At 45.8% G+C, this 22384-nt stretch overlaps 2 protein-coding genes across 2 annotated transcripts in view; one reads left to right on the top strand and one right to left on the bottom strand.

Moving 5' to 3' along the window:
* Positions 1–22384, top strand: part of LOC141270638 (uncharacterized) — a 338269-nt gene that overhangs the window by 219955 nt on the left and 95930 nt on the right. The gene's annotated exons all lie outside the window — the stretch shown is intronic.
* LOC141270636 (uncharacterized) overlaps positions 1–22384 on the bottom strand; it is a 50347-nt gene that overhangs the window by 10597 nt on the left and 17366 nt on the right. Inside the window, exons 2-4 of the mRNA XM_073680716.1 lie at positions 527–676; positions 221–400; positions 23–146 (exon numbers count right to left, since the gene is read on the bottom strand). Coding sequence (XP_073536817.1) covers positions 23–146; positions 221–400; positions 527–604 — 382 coding nt within the window. The 5' untranslated portion in view covers positions 605–676. The remainder of the gene's footprint in view (positions 1–22; positions 147–220; positions 401–526; positions 677–22384) is intronic.

Genomic DNA, 22384 nt, shown 5'->3' with positions numbered 1-22384 from the left:
CGTGTGTATTTAGTCCTATTACCTGGTGATGTAAGGGGCTGGGGAACCTCCATGATGATGTCCTTGTAAAGATCTTTGTGTCCTTCTAAATACTCCCACTCCTCCAAGGAGAAATAGACGGCGACATCCTGACACCTTATAGGAACCTGACACATACAATGATACCGTCATCATCCCTATCCCTTCATAGCGTTACTGTATAATGTCCCAGCCGTGTCACCTCTCCAGTCAGCAGCTCAATCATCTTGTAGGTGAGTTCTAGGATCTTCTGGTCATTGATGTCCTCATCTATCAGGAGGTCAGGTGGCGGTCCCGTGATTGGGCTTAGGGGTCTTCCCCATCCCTTAGACATAGGAGCCTGACAGCATTCACTAGAGGTCTTCTTCACTACTGTGTAATCCTGGTTATGGAGAGACACATTAATAAATCTCACTACAGACATTTCCAGAGTCCTCACCTCTCCAGTTCGGTCCATCTGTTATTCCCATAGATAAGAACGATGTAATGTGACATCAGAATCTCTCACCTCTCCAGTAAGCCGGAAGAGGATCTCTAGGGCGAGGTGAAATATCCTCTCCGACATCTTGTCCCTGTCCTTATCCATCCTTGACGTGTCAATCAGGAAAATTCTCTTTTATAGAAGATCTCCAATGAGAGGATCCGATATTGTAGGAACCTGGATAAGAAAATGTTAAGTAAAAAAAAAATTAAAATTCTGGAGATAAGTGGAGAAGATATAAAACAGCTCCTCATTATTTAAGGACAGATCATGTAACACCTTCACATGAACGCTACAAATAATCACTGGCTAAAGAGGTGTTGCCAACATGTACGGCAAATGAATAAAACGAACCAGCGCTGCACTTCACCTTCATTTATGTTAGAGCTGACAACCAACTGGCAAAACCTGTGCTCTTGAATTTTTCACCAGTAATGTAATATTATGTAACAAAATATATGATGGACATATAAGGCCACTATGAAAACCTCTGTAGTAACATATCAGGAATATGGCAGGAGGTTTCCCGAGTCACCATTTATTAAAGCATTTTATAGAAATGTACACAGGTATCAAAGGATATCAGCTTTTGGGGTTGAGAAAGTTCTCATAAACTCTAAGAAAGGTGATTTTACAGTAAAAGAAAATGTCTAAAACCAAATCTAAATTAATCTTTAATTTGGATACTGTAACAACGTGTCACCCCAATTGGCCTCCATGAACCATAATGTAATTAGGCCTCCATTAGCATTATTTGTCATATATCTTGTGGGGGGGGGGTATGTTGGTCTTTCTTCCTCTCTGCAGGGGGCTGATCCCAAAAAGAAGGTAAAAAAGGGAAGACATGTTTGGGTTCTGATTGTTGGTGCTATGTCTTGGAAGGGCTAGGGTCTGCTGTTGAGGCCAGAACTGGTGCCACTACTTGGACATTTGGAGAGTGGAGATCATCTGCCACATACTATTGTCATTCATTTTGGATACCATGCTTGATTAGAGGAGCTATTCAAAAGGACTAGTGTTGCATTTTCCATGGCGTCGGATTGCTGGTGTTAGGAAATAACGGAGGAAGGAAAGGAATATTAAAAGGGAAATGCCACACCTACACCCAACTGGTCCCTGTATAGACTAGAAAAGTCCCTAGCTGCACAACTAAACACCTCCTCGGACCTGGTTCCCTAAGGCTGCCACGGGGTTTCTCGTACCTCCTGAAGGACCTGAGGGGAGGCCACACACAAATTCTACAAAAGGGAAAGGAGAGTGTGCAGGAAGACACCAGGACCCTAGGGTAAGAAGAAACTAAACACGTTCACACCGGATGGACAGAGGAAAATACAGAGAACCCAAAAATAAGCAGACTAAGTGAAAACCTCCCAGACCCCAAAACGTGGAAGAAAGGAAATGGTACTGGGGAGGAAGCTCACAAACAGACCACAGGAAAGCAACTGAGATTACTAAAGCAAGATAATCTCTAGCTAAGGAGCTGGTACTCCAAGCACCTGTCAACCTTGAAGTATATCCAGCAAAGAAGGCAGGTCCAAGGTGAGTATAAATAATCACTCCTAAGATCTGATAGGACAGAACCAAATAAGGAAATGAGAGACACCTGAACAGCATCAAACAATGGAAAGGAAAGCAAAGATAAGGGAAGCATCAACAGCTGGACAGAGACCGAATAGGCTGTGGCTCAGCAGAGATGGAGACCGACCACGCAGCAATCACCGGATCGAGTCACTGAGCCATGGCAACTGGGTGGCGCCCCAGGATTGGTTCCTTTTGTTGTGGCTGCATTACAGACTGAGGAACCATATCTATGTTCAATGGAATATTCTCCCAGTCCCAATAAAGGTTTTTTGGATTGTTCACTGGTCTACTGTCCTTGCGTGCTCTATCACACACCTTGTCACAGATACAATAAGCCAAATCGGTTTAACCTGAGGTAAAGAATGATTTGTATCCCGAGCGTATCTCCAGGGAACGTGATCAGTATAGAGAATATATCCTATAGGGAGTCATGAGCACTATTAATATTTGTAGATTGTGTATTGTTGGGATTTCTAGTGGAGAGATGATGGGGGGGGGGGGATCTGGTTTGTGTGTGAACCACTTACAATACACATATACATTCATCAGAAACTAGAGTAAGAGCACCCTTTTTAATTCAATAGTTTTGCTTATCAAGACATAATAAAAACATATGGTCCTTAGAAGAACGTAAAATTTGGTAAATGCAATCTTAGATGAACAATAAAACATGATGAGTAAATAATGGCACTGTAGATAACAAAAACTAAGCCAAAATGCAGAAAATGTGTGGAGAAATTAAGTACATCCCTTGAATCAACAACTTTAAGTAATTGTTTTCTGTTTCGTCCTGGACAAATTTTGTTCCACTCTTTACAACATTTCTTAAGTTCTTAAAGGGAAGGTGCGATCAAAAAAAAAAAAAAAATGTTTCTTCAACAATTGAAAAAAACTCAAAAGTATTGATGTTTTACTTTTTCAAAAAAATATCATTTGTTTTTAAATGAAGTAAAATATGAAAAATAATTAAAAAAGGTTTGGTATTTCCACTTTTAAACACTAGGGGGAGATGCTGAAATTTGCCATGAAAACCTAGTGGAGTGCTAGCTCACATTACGATTGCAGTCTGGGTCTGCTCACATGTATGATGTCACTCCCCTCCTCCCCTTCTGGGTGTTCGTAACAGGATAAGAGAGGATGAAGTTTAGGATCACAGTGATGAGCCATTTTGTTAGTGACTGCCAGTGATACTGACAAGTACAGTGTCACCGAGGACGGCCGCAGAGCTGATTCAGTTAGATGGTGCTGCTCGCTGTATCATAAGCTGGGGTTAGATACGCGGATACTCGAGATGGGGAGTGCATTCGACTGTATGGAGCAGGGCTGTGGAGTCAGAGTCAGTGTCCATTTTGGTGGAGTCGGTATAAAATGGCCGACTCCAACTCCTAAAATATATAATAATTTGGGTACAGTAGTTCAATACAGTTTGTGGGGAATATTTTTTTCATAAGAATTTGGGAAAGTTATGAAATGTCCTATAAATGTCTGTCCTATTCCTTCTTACAACAAGATGGGGACCAGGATGGGTACATTACGACAAGATGGGGACATTACTACAAGATGGGGACCGGGATGAGCCATTACTACAAGATGGGGACCGGGATGAGCACATTTACTATAAGATGGGGACCAAGATGGAGGACATTACTACAAGATGCGGACAAGGATGGGGACATTACTACAAGAAGTTGGTAAAAATTACTATATGGTGCTAAATGTAAGAAAAAAAAAACTGTATGTGGCCAATTAGGGGACACAAAAAGGAAATAAAAATTGTAAAAACTATAAAACTGTACCATAGCCCATAAAATGAATGCCATTTTAAAGAACAAAATAAAAAAGCCAAAAATCTTCAAAAAAATGATCCAAAAAGTGTATACAAAAAACAATATGGTATCATTAAAAAGGTCATATCATCCTGCAAAGAATGCGGTCCTTCAAATTCACATTTTTTTCTATGTGCAGCCCATATACTTAGACGAGTTTGAGACCTCTGGTCTAGACTTTTAGCCGAGATGAATCTGTGCTACAGTAAATTTATCACTTAAACATGAGCCATGTATGAGGGAGTCGGAGTCAGTGTCATGGAAATTGAGAGTCGGAGGTTTGGCTTACCGATTCCACAGCCCTGGTATGGGGGCCAATGGGGAGTGTATTCGACTATATGGGTATTTTATATTTTTAGTAACAGCGCAGTCATCTGCTGAGGTTCTCCTACATGTACCATTAGGGTGCACCCCTGTAGTTGTAATAAGGGTTACCTTATTAGGGGCCCACACAGAAGTTTCACCATCCCAAAACAAAACCCTAGCTACGCTACCGGTGACACCACTCCATCCACTTCTATGGGAGCAGTGGTGTAGTGTGTGACCCACGCTCCACCCACCATATTACTACCCCATAGAAATGGACCGAGTGGGGTCACAGATTACACCACTGCTCCCTTAGAAGTGTTTAACCTTGCTATGTCCACTTCTAAGGGAGCAGGGGTATAACAGAATAAATGTCCAGTAGATATAGAATTTCACAATAATACATCTGTAATATAACCGGGGATATATCCTTTTGTCCGAAGCCTCTCTAGACTGAGCATGCTCAGTGTGGCGCCATGACGTTAATATGTCCAGGGAGAGAGTGAAAGAGGGGGAGAGGGAGTCAAATTCGTGAATACACCCCCATATTATCAGTACATTATATAAACAGCAGTCAGCATAAGTGAGTACACCCCCCTGTATTCTCAGTACGTTAAACATGCAGCGCTCAGCATGAGTGAGTACACCCCCCCCTGTATTCTCAGTACATTATACATACAGCGCTCAGCACAAGTGAGTACACCTCTTGTATTCTCAATACCTTATATACTCAGCGCCCAGTCAGTACACCCCCTGTATTCTCAGTACATTATACATATAGCGCTCAGCACAAGTGCGTACATCCCCCCATATTCTCAGTACGTTATACATACAGTGCTCAGCATAAGTGAGTACACCCCCTTGTATTCTCAGTATGTTATATATACAGTGCTCAGTGTGAGTACACCCCCCCTGTATTCTCAGTATGTTATATATACAGTGCTCAGTGTGAGTACACCCCCTGTATTTTCAGTATGTTATATATACAGTGCTCAGCGTGAGTACACCCTCCCTGTATTCTCAGTAGGTTATACACACAGTGCGAGTACCCCCTGTATTTTCAGTACGTTATACACACAGCGCTTAGCGTAAGTGAGTACACCCCCCTGTATTTTCAGTACATCTTATATATGATGGACGCGTCTTTCTGTCTGACACCGGTAACAGTGGCCCCGGAGTCAGCACATGTGCATTCCACACTATGGCGCCATTTTACTGAAGACACTGTACATGCGAATTCGCAGACAATGTCTTAAAAAAAATGGTGCAGGATAGCGCGGTATGCGCACGTGCTGACTCAAGCGCCATTAATAAAATTAACATATGTACCAATAAAAATGCTTGCCACCCGGGCGTAGAACAGGTTCAATAGCTAGTACCAGATATAATAAACTTGCACCCTTTAGTGCCTTTTATGTGGCACTAAAGAGTGTTTATCCTAATAAATGAAAAAAAAAAAAATAGATGTGGGGTTCCCACCCCCTCTAGTTTTCGTAACCAGGCAAGGTAAAGCAAAGCAGGTTGCAAAAGATCCCTTGTTATTGGGCCCTTCCCAGCCTAAAAATACCAGCCCATGAGTATCGCGCATGATGATGGGATTAGATACACCAGGCTGGGGCTAAATACGCAGAATGTATCACACACTGGGATTATTCGCCGTACATGATCGACTACACGTATCTACATACCATACAGGGCTCAGTGTAGTGTATCGCACATGCTGGGATTAGATCTCTTTTCACTTTATACTGTATTTCTTACTTGAAGCTGCAATCATTTGATCTCTACTATACATAGCAAAATGCACACGCACGCTCACACACACACACACAGGAAAATGCACACGCACGGTCACACACAGAAAACTGCACATGCATGCTCCTACACACAGGAAAAAACACACGTGGTGTAATGTGTGACCCCGCTCTGTCCACTTCTATGGGAGTAGTGGTGTAATAAGATAGACTAGATAAATGTCCTGTAGATATATAGTTTCACAAGCCCCTACATATAATAAACTTGTACTCTTTAGTGCCTTTCATGTGGCCAGCCAAGGTAAAGCAGGCAGTTGTGGGTTTATATTATCAGGCTGGAAAGGTGCCTGGTTATTGTTCCTTTCCCAGCCTAAAAATACCAGCCCGCAGCCACACCAGAAGTGTTGCATCACATTAGAAACGACAATTCTGGCGCTGTGTCCGCCTCTTTCTGATTGCTCTGGTGTGGTGGCAAGTCGGGGTAATGGTAGTTGAGGTTGAGGACAGCTGTGATTTGTAAAAAATCATATCTGCCATCAACTCCTGTGGTTAGTAATGTAGAGGCATCTATCAGACACCCCATTTACTAACCCAGAAAGAAAGAAAAAAACACATATACAGAAAAATCAATTTTACTTGAATAAAGACTCCCCCATACTTTCCCTGGTTCACCAATTTATTTTTGGGAAATAAAAAAAAAAAAACAAGCAGGTGCGCCGTAGTCCATGACATTGCCACGATGATCCCCATATCCGACGTCCAAAGGCTATGGAGCCTTGTTGAGAGAACGACGCTCCATAGGCTGTAGCTGCAGCCACTTCGGGACCCACTGGGCTCCACGAGACCCAGCGGCCGTGATGAGCAGTAACTACATTGCTCAGAGTTGTCGAGCCCTCTGTGGCCCGCAGTAGAATGTGCCCCATAACCAACCATGTTGTGTATATGCCCCCCCCCCATCTCCATCATTCTCACCCCAGCGTGCATGGCCCCCCCCATCTCCATGATCCTCACCCCGGTGTGCATGCCCCCCCCCCCCCATCATCCTCACCCCGGCGTGCATGCTCCCCACTCCCCCCCCCCCCCCCCATCTCCATCATCCTCACCCCGGCGTGTATGCCCCCCATCATCCTCACCCCGGCATGTATGCCCCCCCATCTCTATCATCCTCACCCCGGTGTGTATGCCCCCCCATCATCCTCACCCCGGCGTTTATGCCCCCCCTCCCCATCATCCTGTTGCATGACCAAATTTCAGCCAAGCTTTCACATTTGGATATATGGCCTCACATATGGTTCTAGAATACTTGAGTTCATAATTCATAATTGGCTCAACGTCTGCTAGTGTCCCAAAAACGCTGTGAGTGACAGCTCAGCTGCCCTATAGGATCAGGGGTGTGTTGGGCTGTCAGTATTGTGAGTCACAGCTCAGCTGCCCAATCTGGCTGGGCCTGCAGAATTTCCTCCAGGTGTCACCTGTCCAGGGTTATTACCTGGCTATTGAGCAGGCTGGCCAGACCATTGCATTACAAGTTGTAACCTAGCTTGGTGGTGTGTTTGCTCTGTGCATTATGTTCTGATATTTTGAGCTTTGTTACCAGACATCGGATTTGTCTTTTTAACCAATTGTTTGTATTACCCCTTTTTCCTTTGATGTATTGTCATCTTTGTTGCCTGCCCCAGGATTTTGACTACTCGTTTTTCTTATCCCTTTTGTCTTTAACGTACTCTCGTGGCATTTGACCTCAGACTCCTTGACTTCAAAACATCTTATCAACGTTAAAATAGTATCATTGAAAGAGTCAGGTTGCCTCACACTTACATAAACTAAAATTCAAGTTTGGCATCGCCATAATAGTACCGAGATGGTGCATTTTTTTTCCCCCATCAATTCATGGAGTCCCCGCCCCCCCATTTTTTAGTACATATTGTGGCAAAATGAAGGGTGTAATTCAAAGCTACAACTTGTCCAGCATAAAACAAGCCCTCATGATTAGTGTTGAGCATTCCGATACTGAAATATCGGGTATCGGCCGATATTCGCGGTATCGGAATTCCGATACTTAATTCCGATACTTTTGCAATATCGTATACCGGAATCGGAAGTTCCCATAATGCAATGAGCCATTTTCATTTTATTCAGCCAATGAGGATCCTAAGAAGTGTGGGCACATCCTGTTAGGCATGTAGGCATCTTAACTAATGGCATGGCTGTGATTGGCTGCTGAAATTATGTCATGATGCACTATAAAAGCCGCCGCCATTTTGAGCTCACTCTGCTGTGAATTCAGTTAGGGATAGGATGCTGTTGTTCTGAGGGACAGTTTTAGCTACCTATTTGGTCTATTCTGCTTTACCCAAGCTACTTTATAAATCGCTGTGCCTTGCAGTGCTAGTGCACAGTTCTCTGTGCTGTTCACCGCTTTCTGCAAGGTCTCTGTGTGTGAGTGCTGCTCACCCTGCAGTGTGTGCTTCAACCACGTCTGGTTGTAGTGCACTCAGTGTGTGTCACTGCCTCCTCATACATTGTCCTTTTTTGCCAATTCATAATTTTTCCTGATTTCTCCTATTAGTGTGGTGGTTCCATCCGTATTCAGCTAAATTTGTTCCAAACACACTATATAGGAGTAGATAGAGAAATTTTTTTGGTCTTGCAGCGCTAGTGCACAGTGCTCTGCATCTGTACTGTTCACCGCTGTCTGCAAGGTCTGGTGTGTGAGTGCAGCTCACCCTGTAGTGTGTGCTTCAACCACGTCTGGTTGTAGTGCACTCAGTGTGTGTCACTGCCTCATACATTGTCCTTTATTGCCAATTCATAATTTTTCCTGATTTCTCCTATTAGTGTGGTGGTTCCATCCGTATTCAGCTAAATTGGTTCCAAACACACTATATAGGAGTAGTTAGAGGAGCCTTTCTGCAGCATTGGGCCCTGCAGCCCCAGCCAGATTAGTATTAGCCTATTTTTTGCAGCCTCATCTATTGCATTGTAGGTTACCTTCCTACATTGTAATAGCTACAAAAAGTTTGTGATACTATCGGTATTACATCTTTAGGCACATCCAGTGTCTTTTTGTGACAAAAAAAACCTAAATAAAGTTCACCAAACACTCCACTTTACAGTTGTGTAGGCCACATTAGCTCATATTAAAGTCTAGTCCACACTTTATAAAATTAGTGTTTCTTATACCTGTTAGCAGCTGTTCAGGAATAAGCACACTAAGCCCTTAGTACTTTTCTGCCTATCTTTATCAGTCTACCAAGATGAAGAAGGCAGGGAGTAAGGCATGTGGTCGTGGGCGTGGGCATGGAGTTTCTGCAGGGAGAGGAGGTGAGGATTCTGTGCCTGCAGGGAGAGGACGTGGGGATTCTGTGCCTGCTGCGGGCACCAGTGACTCACTATCCCCCAGTTTTACCAGGGAACAGTCCTTTATGCGCAGCTTTGTAGGAGCTAGCCGTACCCCACTGCTGCGGGAGGACCAAATTGAAGCCGTTGTCGGATGGATGGCAGCTAACGCATCGACTTCAATTAGTTCCAGATCCTCTCAGGTCCTGAGCACTGAAGAGCACCCATCTGTCTCTTCACCACCTGCCAAATTGGCCAGGCAGTCAGAGAGCCCTGGACAGGAGCCATCTCTACTTCTGTTCTCTGAATCTCTTGGCTTGGAAAGAGGGGGCCAGCCAAGCAGAATTCGAGAATTTGAAGAAGAGGTAGTATGCAGTGATGCGCAACCGTTTTGTCTCTCTGAATCTGAAGAGGCGGGTGGGCCAGTGCCTATGGTCAGCAGCACACCTCAGTACGCATCTGATGATGAGACTCAGGTGCCACTTTCTGGTGCGTACTGTGCTGTCGAGACTACCCAGGAGAAGCAGTTGTTTGAAGAGGGTGGTGTAGATGATGAGGTCCTTGACCCATCATGGTGTGAGGGACAGGAAGGTGGTGGGAGCAGCTCTGAGGAAGAGATTCCCCGAACAGCCCAAAAAGGAGGGAGAGGGAGGGGGCAGACTTGGTTGCCTGTAGCCTCCACTTCGGCACCCAATAGGAGCATGGCTCTTCCAAAATCCAAAGCGGGCACTCACAAGACTTGCAGTGCCTGGTCCTTTTTTGACAGTTGCAGATGACATTTGCTTTGTCAAATGCAAGCTGTGTAATCAGAAGGTGAAAAGAGGGAAAAGTGTCAGCAACCTCAATACCACAAATATGTGGAAACATGTGCGGACCAAGCACGTGGTGGAGTTACAAAAACACACTGAAGACCTAGGCCAACCTACAGCGCCACCTACCACCTCTTCAGCTCGTGTTGTAGCCTCTTCCTCCAGCTCACACACAGCTGGTTCGGCTTCCTCACAGGATCGCCATGGAAGAATCTCTGGCACTGTTGTACAGAGACACAGTGTAATTCCACCCACAGCACCACTTTCCCAGTCATCCTCACACTCCCAGGCCAGTCTACAGCCATCGTTAGCACAGGCATGGGAGAAAAGGCGCCCATACTCGGCAAACCACCCCCGAGCACAGGCTCTGAATGCTGGCATTGCTAAACTACTGGCCCTTGAAATGCTATCATTCAGGCTGGTGGAGACTGACACATTCCGTAACTTTATGGCATTGGCAGTCCCACAATACAACGTGCCCAGCCGATTTTATTTCAGCAGGCAAGCCGTCCCTGCCCTGCAACATCATGTGGAGGGAAAAATTAAACATGCGCTACAAAACGCCGTCAGTAGCAAGGTCCACCTGACCACCGATGCGTGGACCAGTAAGCATGGACAGGGACGATACCTTTCTTTCACTGCCCATTGGGTAAATGTTGTGGAGCCGGGTACAGATCTTGAGAGTGGCGCTGTACGTGTTCTGCCAACTCCAAGGATTGCAAGAATCCAGTCTGTACACATTGACTCCTCCTCATACTCCAGTTCCTCTGAATCAGCGCTGCAGGAGCCGTCACGGTCTACCTCCACATCGACCCGTGAACGGTTGGTTACCTGTTATGGTGACCAATATGAGCACAGCCGTGGCCAAACGTCAACAGGCCGTATTAAAATTAATTTCTTTGGGGAATCGAAGCCAAACAGCGCAGGAGCTCTGGAATGCCATCAAGCAGCAGAGCGACGTGTGGTTTGTGCCAGCGAATCTCCAGCCAGGCATGGTAGTGTGTGACAATGGCCGAAATCTGGTGGCAGCTCTGGGCCTAGGCAACCTCACTCACATCCCATGTCTGGCACATGTGCTCAACTTGGTCGTGCAGAGTTTTTTGAGGGACTATCCAGATCTTGATGCACTGCTTCACAAGGTCCGCATAGAGTGCGCTCACTTGCGGCGTTCCAGCAATGCAAGATCACGCATTGCAGCTCTGCAGCGCCGATTACGTCTTCCGGAACATCGCATCATATGTGACCTACCCACCAGGTGGAATTCAACGTTACATATGTTGGAGAGGTTGTGTGAGCAGCAGGCAGCAGTAATGGAGTACCAGCTGCAGCAGGCGCAAACAAGTCGCAGTGCGCGCCGTTCACACTTCACCACCACTGAGTGGGCCTCTATGAAGGACATTTGCCACGTTTTGCGTGCCTTCGATTATTCCACGCGGATGGCGAGTGCAGATGATGCACTAGTCAGCATGACTATCCCCCTTATCTGCCTGCTTGAAAAAACACTGCAAGCACTAAGGGACGAGGTTTTGGAAGAGGTGGAGGATGAGGAGTCACAAATGCCATCTGCTTCTCTACAGTCTGCGCAACGTGGTTCCTCACAAAGGCCTAGGCAGGGGACACTTTGTGAGGAGGATGAGGAGGAGTCAATGGATGAGGAAGACATCTGTCCAGAGGAGGGAGGTACACAATGCTCTAGTAGTCAGTATCTAGAGCGAGGGTGGGGTGATGCAGAGCAGGCAGAGATCACGCCTCAAGCAGGGGACAGCGTTTCTTGGCCAGTTGGCAGTCTGCAGCACATGGTTGATTTCATGCTGCAGTGCCTGAGAAACGACCGCCGCATCGCCCACATTCTCAACACGGCTGATTATTGGGTGTCCACCCTCCTAGATCCTCGCTACCGGGACAACTTACAAAGCCTCATAACACCGTTGAACCGGGAGCGTAAAATGCGGGAGTACCAAGACGCACTGGTGCATTCCATCATGTTCTCCATTCCAACCGAGAGCAGTGCTGCTAGTGCTTTACAAAGCAGCTCAGTGCGTCGAGGCAGTGGAGGAAGCTCTGCACAAAGAGGGAGCAGAAGCAGCGCCTCAGCACAAGGCAAGACCAGTATGGCCGAAATGTGGCAAAGTTTTGTGTCCCCGCCGCCACAAATGTCTACACCATCACAGACGGCTCCAGTCAGCAGGAGGCAACGTTTCCGTCAGATGGTGACAGACTACATGTCTTGCCCTCTTAGTGTACTCCCAGACGGCTCTTCTCCCTTCAAGTTTTGGGTCTGTAAGCTAGATACATGGCCAGAGCTAAGTCAGTATGCATTGGAGGTGCTAGCTTGCCCTGCTGCTAGTGTATTATCGGAACGCGTCTTTAGTGCCGCAGGTGGTGTACTAACAGACCGTCGCATGCGACTATCCTCCGATAACGTTGACCGGCTTACTTTTCTCAAAATGAACAAGGCCTGGATCTCTCATGAATTTGCCAGTCCTCTTCCAGAATAAATAATTGTTGGCAAAAGTATCCTGGTCTCCTGTTCTGTTCATGTTTCTACCACCTGAACTGTAATCCCTGAGCTCCAACACCGCCAGTTGGCGCTCGGAAGTGCCGTCTGCACAGTCAACACTTGCTGCCGTGTCATTGGGGTTCAGTAACATCAGCTGTTCCCCTGCTGTGCGGACGGCAATTTCTCCTGCTCTGTCCACATTCTCACTACTACAGATTTTAAAGTTGCTCCAATTACACCTCTGGCTCCTCTGTTTTCAGTATTATCCCTGAGCTCCAACACCGCCAGTTGGCGCTCGGAAGTGCCGTCTGCACAGTCAACACTTGCTGCCGTGTTATTGGGGTTCGGTAACGTCAGCTGTTCCCCTGCTGTGCGGACGGCAATTTCTCCTGCTTTGTCCACATCCACTGTACTACTGATTTAAAACCTCCTCCAATTACACCTCTGGCTCCTCTGTTTTTAGTATTTACCCTGGGCTCCAATACCGCTAGTTGCTGCTCAGAAGTGCCGTCTGCACAGTCAACGCTTGCTCCAGTGTTATTGGGGTTCAGTAACGTCAGCTGTTCCCCTGCTGTGTGTCCGGCAAATTCTCCTGCTTTGTCCACATCCACTGTACTACTGATTTAAAACTTGCTCCAATTACACCTCTGGCTCCACTCTGTTTTTAGTATTTACCCTGGGTTCCAGCACCGCCAGCTGGTTCTCGGTAGTTCCATTTGCTCTTGTACCTTCTACTACCCATCCGGGTTCCAGTACAGTCAGCTGGTTCTCGGCAGTGCCTTTGGATTAGGTGCCTCCTTCTCGGTATCCAAGTTCAACCAACGTCTGCTGGTCCTTGGTAGTGCTTTCTGGCACAGGTACCTCCTGCTTAGTAACAGACTTCCAGTACCGTCAGCTGGTCTTCGGCAGTTCCATTGGCTCTTGTACCTTCTGCTACCCATCCAGGATCCAGTACCGTCAGCTGGTCCTCGGTAGTTCCATTTGCTCTTGTACCTTCTACTACCCATCCGGGTTCCAGTACCGTCAGCTGGTTCTCGGCAGTGACTTTGGCACGGGTACTCCCTCCTGCCCAGCCTGGTTCCAGCACGCCAGCTGTTTCCGGGTAGTGTCAACGTCACTTTGCCTCCAATGCGTTGTCCTGTCGTGTTGCGGTCGGGTTAGCCGACTCTATGGTGCCTGCAGTTTAGGTGACTCCTATGTGGGCTGCGGGATCAGGCAATGAAGGCTGGTTCCATAGTGCCAATAGGACAAGCACCCCCTGTAGGACTGTGGGTTTTGGTAACTGCGGCCGGCTCGCGGCCTTGAACTTTTTTTTACATGGGTACCTTCTGCTACCCATCCGGGTTCCAGTACCGTCAGCTGGTTCTCGGCAGTGCCTTTGGATTAGGTGCCTCCTTCTCGGTATCCAAGTTCCACCAACGTCTGCTGGTCCTTGGTAGTGCTTTCTGGCACAGGTACCTCCTGCTTAGTAACCGAGTTCCAGTACCGTCAGCTGGTCTTCGGCAGTTCCATTGGCTCTTGTACCTTCTGCTACCCATCCGGGTTCCAGTACCGTCAGCTGGTTCTCGGTAGTTCCTCAGCTTTCTTGTACCTTCTGCTACATTTCCAAGTTCAAGCTTTTTGAAATGGTTCTTGGTAATCACTCTGGATCTCCCTGACGAGGACCCTGAAGACGAGGATCCTGAAGACCAACCCTAAGAAGACGAGGACCCCGAAGACAACGACCCTGAAGACGAGGACCCTGAAGACCACCCCGAAGAAGACGAGGACCCTGAAGACCACCCCGAAGAAGACGAGGACCCTGAAGACCACCCCGAAGAAGACGAGGACCCCGAAGACGAGGACCCAGAAGACCAACCCGAAGAAGACGAGGACCCCGAAGACGAGGACCCCCGAAGACGACGACCCTGAAGACCACCCCGAAGAAGACCAAGATGACCCTGAAGAAGTTGACCAAGAGGACAAAGAAGAGAAGACAAGCACCAAGATACAGAAGAACAAGAGACAGAAAACCAAGAAGCAGAAATACAAGAAGCTGCAGAACAAAAAGCGGAAGAACATTAAGCATAAGACTAAAAATCAGAGAAAAAGATAATATCTAAATTATAAGCAGAAGATGACTAAGCAGTGTATGGGGGTGAGTCCGTTCCTCCTCGTGGTGCCCCTGAAAAAGACCTGCTGCTGCAGGCCAAACTGAACGCGGACAAATCCTGTTGTAAATCTTTTGTGACGGGCAGAACGAAAGGTGTAATGTCCAACCTTTTATAGATAACAACTACAGGAATGCCTGTCACAAATAAGAATATGATGAAGAAGAAGAATATGAAGAAGATGAAGAAGTAGAATATGAAGAATGTAAAAAAAAAGAATAATACGAAGAAGGTGAAGAAGAAGAAGATGAAGAAGGTGAAGAAGAAGAGGATGAAAAAGATGCTGAGGATGATGAAGGAGAAAGTGTGAGAGAAGTAAAAAAGAAGGTGAAGAGCATGGAAGTAGTGAAACATAAATATCTGACAAAATATAAAAATACTTAACATAGTCAATATTTCCGTAACTCAGAACGTCTTAAAAAAAATATTAATTCCTGCTATTCCATTTGATTGGGCTAAACTTCTATGCCTTTATTGTCTCCCCCACCTCCCCCAATACATTCTACATTATTCTTAGTTGTTTTCCTTCATGTAGAATTAACCTACAAGGAAAGAAAGGGTTTATTTTCATTCCGATATTTCTGTCCCATTGACTTGCATTGGTTTCCGGTATCGGAATCGGCGATATCCGATACTTTTTGGGTATCGGTCCGATCCGATATTTCCCGATATCGGAAGGTATCGCTCAACACTACATTTGAGGAGTTAATAAAGATGCAGTCCCTAAATTATTATTTATTTTTTAATTAATTTTTCCCAAAAATTTTGACGTGGGCTTTGCCATATTTTTGTATGCCAGCCAGGTACAGCATCCAGCTTCTATGAACGCGCCATTTTCCGGGGTGGCTGCGGACTGCAATTTGCACCGGGGGGGGGGCAGAAAGCTTGGGCCTCCCTGCACTGCAGATTCCATCCCCCAGCTGCCTAGTTGTACCTGGCTGGACACACAAATAGGGAGAAGCCCCACGTCAATTTTTTTTTTATTATTTCAGGAAATTCATTAAATAATTTAAAAAAAAATTGATGTGGGGCTTCGCCCTATATTTGTGTCCAGCCAGGTACAGCAGGCAGGAACGGGCTGCGCCCAACCACCAGCTGCCTATTTGTACCTGGCCGGACACAACAATATAGGGAAGCCCTTTTTTTAAAAAATTATTTCATGAATTTCATTTAATAATTAAAAAAAAAAATACGTGGGGCTTCGCCCTATTTTTGTGTCCAGCCAGGTACAACTAGGTAGCTGGGGGCTGGAATCCGCAGCGCAGGGAGGCCCAAGCTTTCTGCCCCCCCCCCCCCCCCGCTGCAAATTGCAGTCCGCAGCCACCCCGGAAAATGGCGCGTTCATAGAAGCGCCATCTTCTGGCGCTGTACCCAACTCATCCAGGGCCCTGGTGCGGTGGCTCACTGGGTAATAAAGTGGTTAAGGCCAGCTTGGCATTATCAGCTGGCCCTAAGCCCGAAATTCATGGGGTCACGCCAATATTAGACATGACCACCATGAATTTCTAGTAAAGTATTTAAAAAAAACACAACACCCAGAAAAAAGTCCTTTAATTGAAATAAACACACAATTCTTTATTGTTCTAAATTAAACTCTACTTACCATCACGCCCATTCCAGCTGAAGCCAACAATCTCCTGCAATAAAAGAAAAATAATAAAGCAACCTCATCCTTACCTTTCCATGGTTCCCACGACAGCTTCAGCTCTGCTACATCGAGATGACAGGCTGGACCGCAGCAGAACGCTGCCATCCAGCCTGTCATCCCGCAGACACTGAGAAGCGCAGGCATGCTTGCGCTCCTCAGTGTCTCTCTGTGACGACATAAAGATGAGCCGAGGTCATGTCCAATGAACTCGGCTCACCTCATGCACGTCACTGACAGCGTGGGAAAATTCTCCTGCACTCAGCGCTTCAGCGTGAGAATTTTCCCACGCTGTCAGTGACGTGAATGAGGTGAGGTCATGTCCAATTAACTCAGCTCACCTCATGCACGTCACTGACAGCGTGGGAAAATTCTCACGCTGAAGCGCTGAGTGCAGGAGAATTCTCCCACGCTGTCAGTGACGTGGATGAGGTGAGCCGAGTTCATTGGACATGAACTCGGCTCATCTGGATGCCGTCACAGAGAGACACTGAGGAGCGCAAGCATGCCTGCGCTTCTCAGTGTCTGCGGGATGACAGGCTGGATGGCAGCGTTCTGCTGCGGTCCAGCCTGTCATCTCGATGTAGCAGAGCTGAAGCTGTCGTGGGAACCATGGAAAGGTAAGGATGAGGTTGCTTTATTATTTTTCTTTTATTGCAGGAGATTGTTGGCTTCAGCTGGAATGGGCGTGATGGTAAGTAGAGTTTAATTTAGAACAATAAAGAATTGTGTGTTTAATTCAATTAAAGGACTTTATTCAGGGTGTTTGTGTTTTTTTTTTAAACTTTGACTATGGGGTTAGTAATGGGGGTGTCTTATAGACGCCTCTCCATTACTAACCTGGGCTTGATGTCAGCTGGCATTATAAGCTGACATCAACCCCAACCCTATTACCCCACTGCCACCGCTACAGGGCAGTGGGAAGAGCGAGGCTAAGTGCCAGAATTGGCGCATCCTATGGATGCGCCATTTCTGGGGCGGCTGACGGCTGGTGTTTCTAGCCTGGGAGGGGGCCAATATTCATGGCACCCTTCCTGGGCTATTAATATCAGCCCCCAGCTGTCTGCCTAGCCTTTGCTAGCTATTAAATTAGCTAATTTTTTTGAGGGGATCCCCCATTTTAATAGCTAGTAAAGGCTAGGTATTCAGCTGGGGGCTGATATTAGTAGCCTGGGAAGCTCCGTGGGTATTACCCCCTTCCCAGGCTTCAAACATCTGCCCCAGCCGTCTGCTTAACCTCCGCTAGAGACTAAAATTATGGGGAACCCCACGCCAATTTTTTTTTAAATAAATCCTTTATTTTAACACTAAATGACAAGTACAGTAATCAACACTATCACTGTACTTCTTATATATGTGACTGACATGTTTCTATCTATCTAATCTATGTATGAATCTCTATTCCTTCTATTCTAAATTGTCGGGTACCGCAGCTGAATTGCCGGCCGGCTTTTTTAAAGAGACAGTGCATGAAAACACAATTATTTTTTTTAATAAATCCTTTACACCAAATGACAAGTACAGTAAGCAACACTGTCACTGTACTTCATATATATGTGACTGACATGTTTCTATCTATCTAATCTATGTGTGAAGCTCTATTCTTTCTGTTGTAAATTGTCGGGTACCGGTGTATGCCGCTGCTGAATTGCCGGCTTTTCGCGTAATACATTCTACATTATTCTTAGTTGTTTTACTTCATGTAGAATTAATCTACAAGGAAAGAAAGGGTTTATTTTCATTCCGATATTTGTGTCCCATTGACTTGCATTGGTTTCCGGTATCGGAATCGGCGATATCCGATACTTTTTGGGTATCGGCCCGATCCAATCCGATACGATATTTCCTGATATCGGAAGGTATCGCTCAACACTACTCATGATATGTTCTCTTTAACCCCTTTATGACGTAGTACGTAATAGTACGCACCACGTCATAGCCCCCTGCACTAAACCGGGCACATGTCAGCTGATTTATACAGCTGACATGTGCCCGCAACAGCCACGGGTAGAATGGCGATCCACCCGCGGCTGTTGACTAGTTAAATGCAGCTGACAATCTCTGACATCTAACATCGGAAGATCGTCACTTACCCTGCTCATCGGTGACCCTGTCACATGATCGGGGGTCATCGATGGGTTGGCATGACAACTCGGGGTCTGCAGGAGACCCCCGTGGTTGTCATGACCAGATTGCTATGAGCGCCGCCCAGTGGTCAGCGCACATAGCAAGTGAGCAAATCTGCTAGATACAGGTGATCTGCTCATCCCTGTATGTAGAGCTGATCAGGCAAGTGCTGTTTCTAGTCTCCCATGGAGACTGTTGGAAGAGAGCAAAAAGTAAAAAAAATGTTTTTAAAAATATTAAAATATAAAAGTTTCAATCACCCCCCTTTCACTCCATTCAAAATAAAACAATAAAAAAAACCTCACACATACACATATTTGGTATCGCCGTGTTCAGAATTGCCCGATCAATATAAAAAAAAATTAATCCGATTGGTAAACGGCGTAGAGAGAAAAAAATTCTAAGCGACAGAATTACGTTTTTTTTGTCACCGCAACATTGCAGCAAAATGCAATAACGGGCGATTAAAACATCGGATGTACCCTAAAATGGTATCAATAAAAAAGTCAGCTCGGCATACAAAAATATAGCCCTAACCTAGCCCCAGATCACGAAAAATAGCGACGCTACAGATCTCGGAAAATGGTGTTGTTTTTTTTTTTTTGTTTTGTTTTTTTTGCAAACTTTGGATTTTTTTTTCACCACTTAAATAAAAAAAAAGAACCTATACATGTTTGGTGTCTACGAACTCATATTGACCTGAAGAATAATAATGGCAGGTCAGTTTTAGCATTCAGTGAACGTAGTAAAAGAAAACCCCAAAAACAACTGTGGAATTGCACTTTTTTTTTTGCAATTTCACCGCACTTGGAATTTTTTTCCCTTTTTCCAGTACACGATATGGTAAAACCAGTGGTGTCGTTCAAAGTACAACTCGCCCCGCAAAATATAAGCCCTCACATGGCCATATTGGCTGAAAAATAAATAAGTTCTGGCTCTGGGAACAAGGGGAGCAAAAAACGGAACCGTAAAAACGCTCCGACCACGAAGGGGTTAAATATTACCTATCTGGGACTGTTCTTTTTATGAAAAAAAAAGTGGGCAGACTCAGAAAATAGAATTAGTCCTTACCGGTAATTCAGTTTCTTAGAAGCCTTCCACGACAGCATTGGAGGATATTGTCCACGCTCTATTGGGGGACAGGAACATAGAGAGTTTAAAAGCCCCTCCCCACCGTCAATCCCCAGTGTTTACAAAGATCACCTGGAAAAAAGGTTACCTGACAGTTATATGGAATCCATAGGGAGGGAAATTTGTGCTGTCATGGAAGGCTTCTAGAAACCGAACTACCAGTAAGGACTAATTCTATTTTTTCAAGACGCCTTCCACGACAGCATTGAAGAAATACCAACGATATTTTATTAGGGAGGGACAATAGCTTGTAGGACTTTCCTACCAAAGGCTAAATCCCTAGTGGATGATAAGTCTAATCTATAATGTTTAGAAAACGTATGAAGGTAAGACCATGTAGCTGTCCTGCAAATCTGCTCAATAGAAGCCGCCTGCTCTTTTGGCCCATGAAGTTGATGTGGATCTGGTAGAATGAGCCTTTAAGGCAATCGGTGGATTCATTTGTTGGTTGTTATAGGCTTCCCCAATTGCCTTTTTGATCCAGTTTGCTATAGTGGATTTAGCTGCCTTCCTTCCTCTGTTCTGCCCTGAGTGCTGTATAAATAGGTTCCCATCCAATCTCCAAGACTCAGTTTGTTGAAGATAATAAAGGACAGCTCTGCGGACATCTAGGAGGTGGAACTCTGCTTCCTTTGGATTGGAAGGTTTCTGGCAGAAGGAGGGAAGGATGATTTCCTGGGAACCATGTAAATCCGTAACTACCTTTGGGAGAAAGGAAGGGTCCAGGCAAAGAGTAATTCTAGCTTCGGTCACACTCATGTAAGGTTCTCTGATAGAAAGGGCCTGTAGTTCTCCTACTCTCCGTGCTGAAGTAATGGCTACGAAGAAGGCAGTCTTATGAGAGACAGTCTGTATTGTGCTAGAGGATAGAGGCTCAAAAGGGAGAGAGGGTTAAACCCTTGAGTACCACATTTAGATCCCAGGATGGGACCTGAGACTGAATTCTTGGATGAAGTCTGAGTGCTGAAGTTATGAATCTCTTGATCCACCTATGAGAGGCCAAATCTTGGTCGAATATGGAACTTAGGGCTGAAATCTGCACCTTAAGAGTGCTGGGTTTGAGACCCAACTCCAATCCACTCTGTAGAAAATCAAGGATCCGAGCAATGTTGGGATGTGAGGCATCAGGAATATCGGGGGCGTACCATGATAGGAATTTTTTCTATATTTTGCCGTATATCGCATTGGTTACTGGCTTCCTACTCTGTTGAAGAGTTTTTATAGCTTCTTCCGAGAGACCTTTGGATCTTAAGATCTCGGCTTCAGTAACCAGGCTGCCAGATTTAGCCACTGAGGATTGGGATGGAACAGGGGCCCTTGAAAGAGAAGGTTGTTGATTTGTGGTAGTATCACTGGACCCTTTAGGCAGAGTTCTGTGATGGCCCCGAACCAAGGCCTTTTGGGCCACAGAGGGGCCACCAGAATTGTTGCCACTCTCTCTAACCTGACTTTCTGGATGGTTCTTGCCATCAGCGGTATTGGAGGAAACGCATAGACCAGCTTGAAATGCCAGGGATGGGCTAGTGCGTCCAAATTCATGGCATTGTCTCGTCTGTCCAATGAAAAGAAGAGGGAAAGTTTTGCGTTTAACCGACTGGCAAAGAGATCTACCTCGGGGAGACCCCATTTTGCTACCAGCGACTGGAAAATCTGAGGATTCAGGCTCCATTCTCCTGGCTGGATATCTTTCCTGCTTAGAAAGTCTGCTTGAACATTGTTTGAGCCTTTCAGGTGGATTGAAAGTGATAGGAGATGTTGTTCTGCCCACAAAAATATTCGGCCTGCAATCTGTTTTAGGCTGTGTACCTTCGTACCTCCTTGATGACGAAGGAAAGCAACTGTAGTCACGTTGTTCGAGAGAATCTTGATGTGAGAACCCTGGATTAGGTTGACTGCCGCTCTGAGCGTTTTTTTCTACCGCCATTAGCTCCCTGAAGTTGGAAGATCCGGCACTGATCTCGGGACTCCATCTGCCTTGAAAGGGAATCTGGGCCACCATAGCTCCCCAGCCCCGTAAACTGGGGCCACAACACCGACTGGATACAGGCTGTCATAGACCCCAATACAGACATTGTTGCTCTCAACGTTGGATTCTCTTGGTGCCTGAAATTTGAGATTTTGGATCTGAGAGCTGTCTGATGCTCCAATGGTAGAAAGGACATCTGTTTGTTGGAGTCCAGTAAGACACCAAGGATCTTCCTCCTTAATGAAGGGAGGAGTTCCGACTTTTTTAAGTTTGGAACCCAACCTAATGACCGAAGGGTTTTTAAGGTTATAGAGACGTGAAGATTGAGAGTTGCTACTGAAGGAGCGACAATCAACATGTCATCCAAGTATGGAATTATGCAGACGCCCCGTTTCTGGATGAGTGCAATGACTTCTGCCATAATCTTCGTAAACACCCGGGGTGCTGAAGAGATGGCGAAGGGCAGTACGTTGTACTGGTAATGAACTGTTATATTGTCCCTGAGGACTGCAAACCGCAGGAACTTCCTGTGGTACAGATGAATCGGCACATGGTAGTAAGTATCTTTTAAATCTATGGTCGCCATGACGAAGTCTTTCCCTATTAGGGGAATAGTTGATTTTATAGACTCCATCTTGAATCGTCTGTATTTAATGTGATGGTTTAGGGACTTCAGGTTGATTATGATGCATGGGGTCCCTGATGGCTTCTGTATTAGGAATATTTTTGAGTAGTGACCCGTCCCCTCCTG

Source organism: Phyllobates terribilis, unplaced genomic scaffold (assembly GCF_046119375.1).
Source record: "Phyllobates terribilis strain yellow unplaced genomic scaffold, ASM4611937v1 Scaffold_5__5_contigs__length_657084704, whole genome shotgun sequence".
In the NCBI taxonomy this organism is placed as follows: Eukaryota; Metazoa; Chordata; class Amphibia; order Anura; family Dendrobatidae; genus Phyllobates; species Phyllobates terribilis.
The sequence above is the reverse complement of the archived record's forward strand: the minus strand, read 5'-3'. Positions and strand labels throughout refer to the sequence as shown.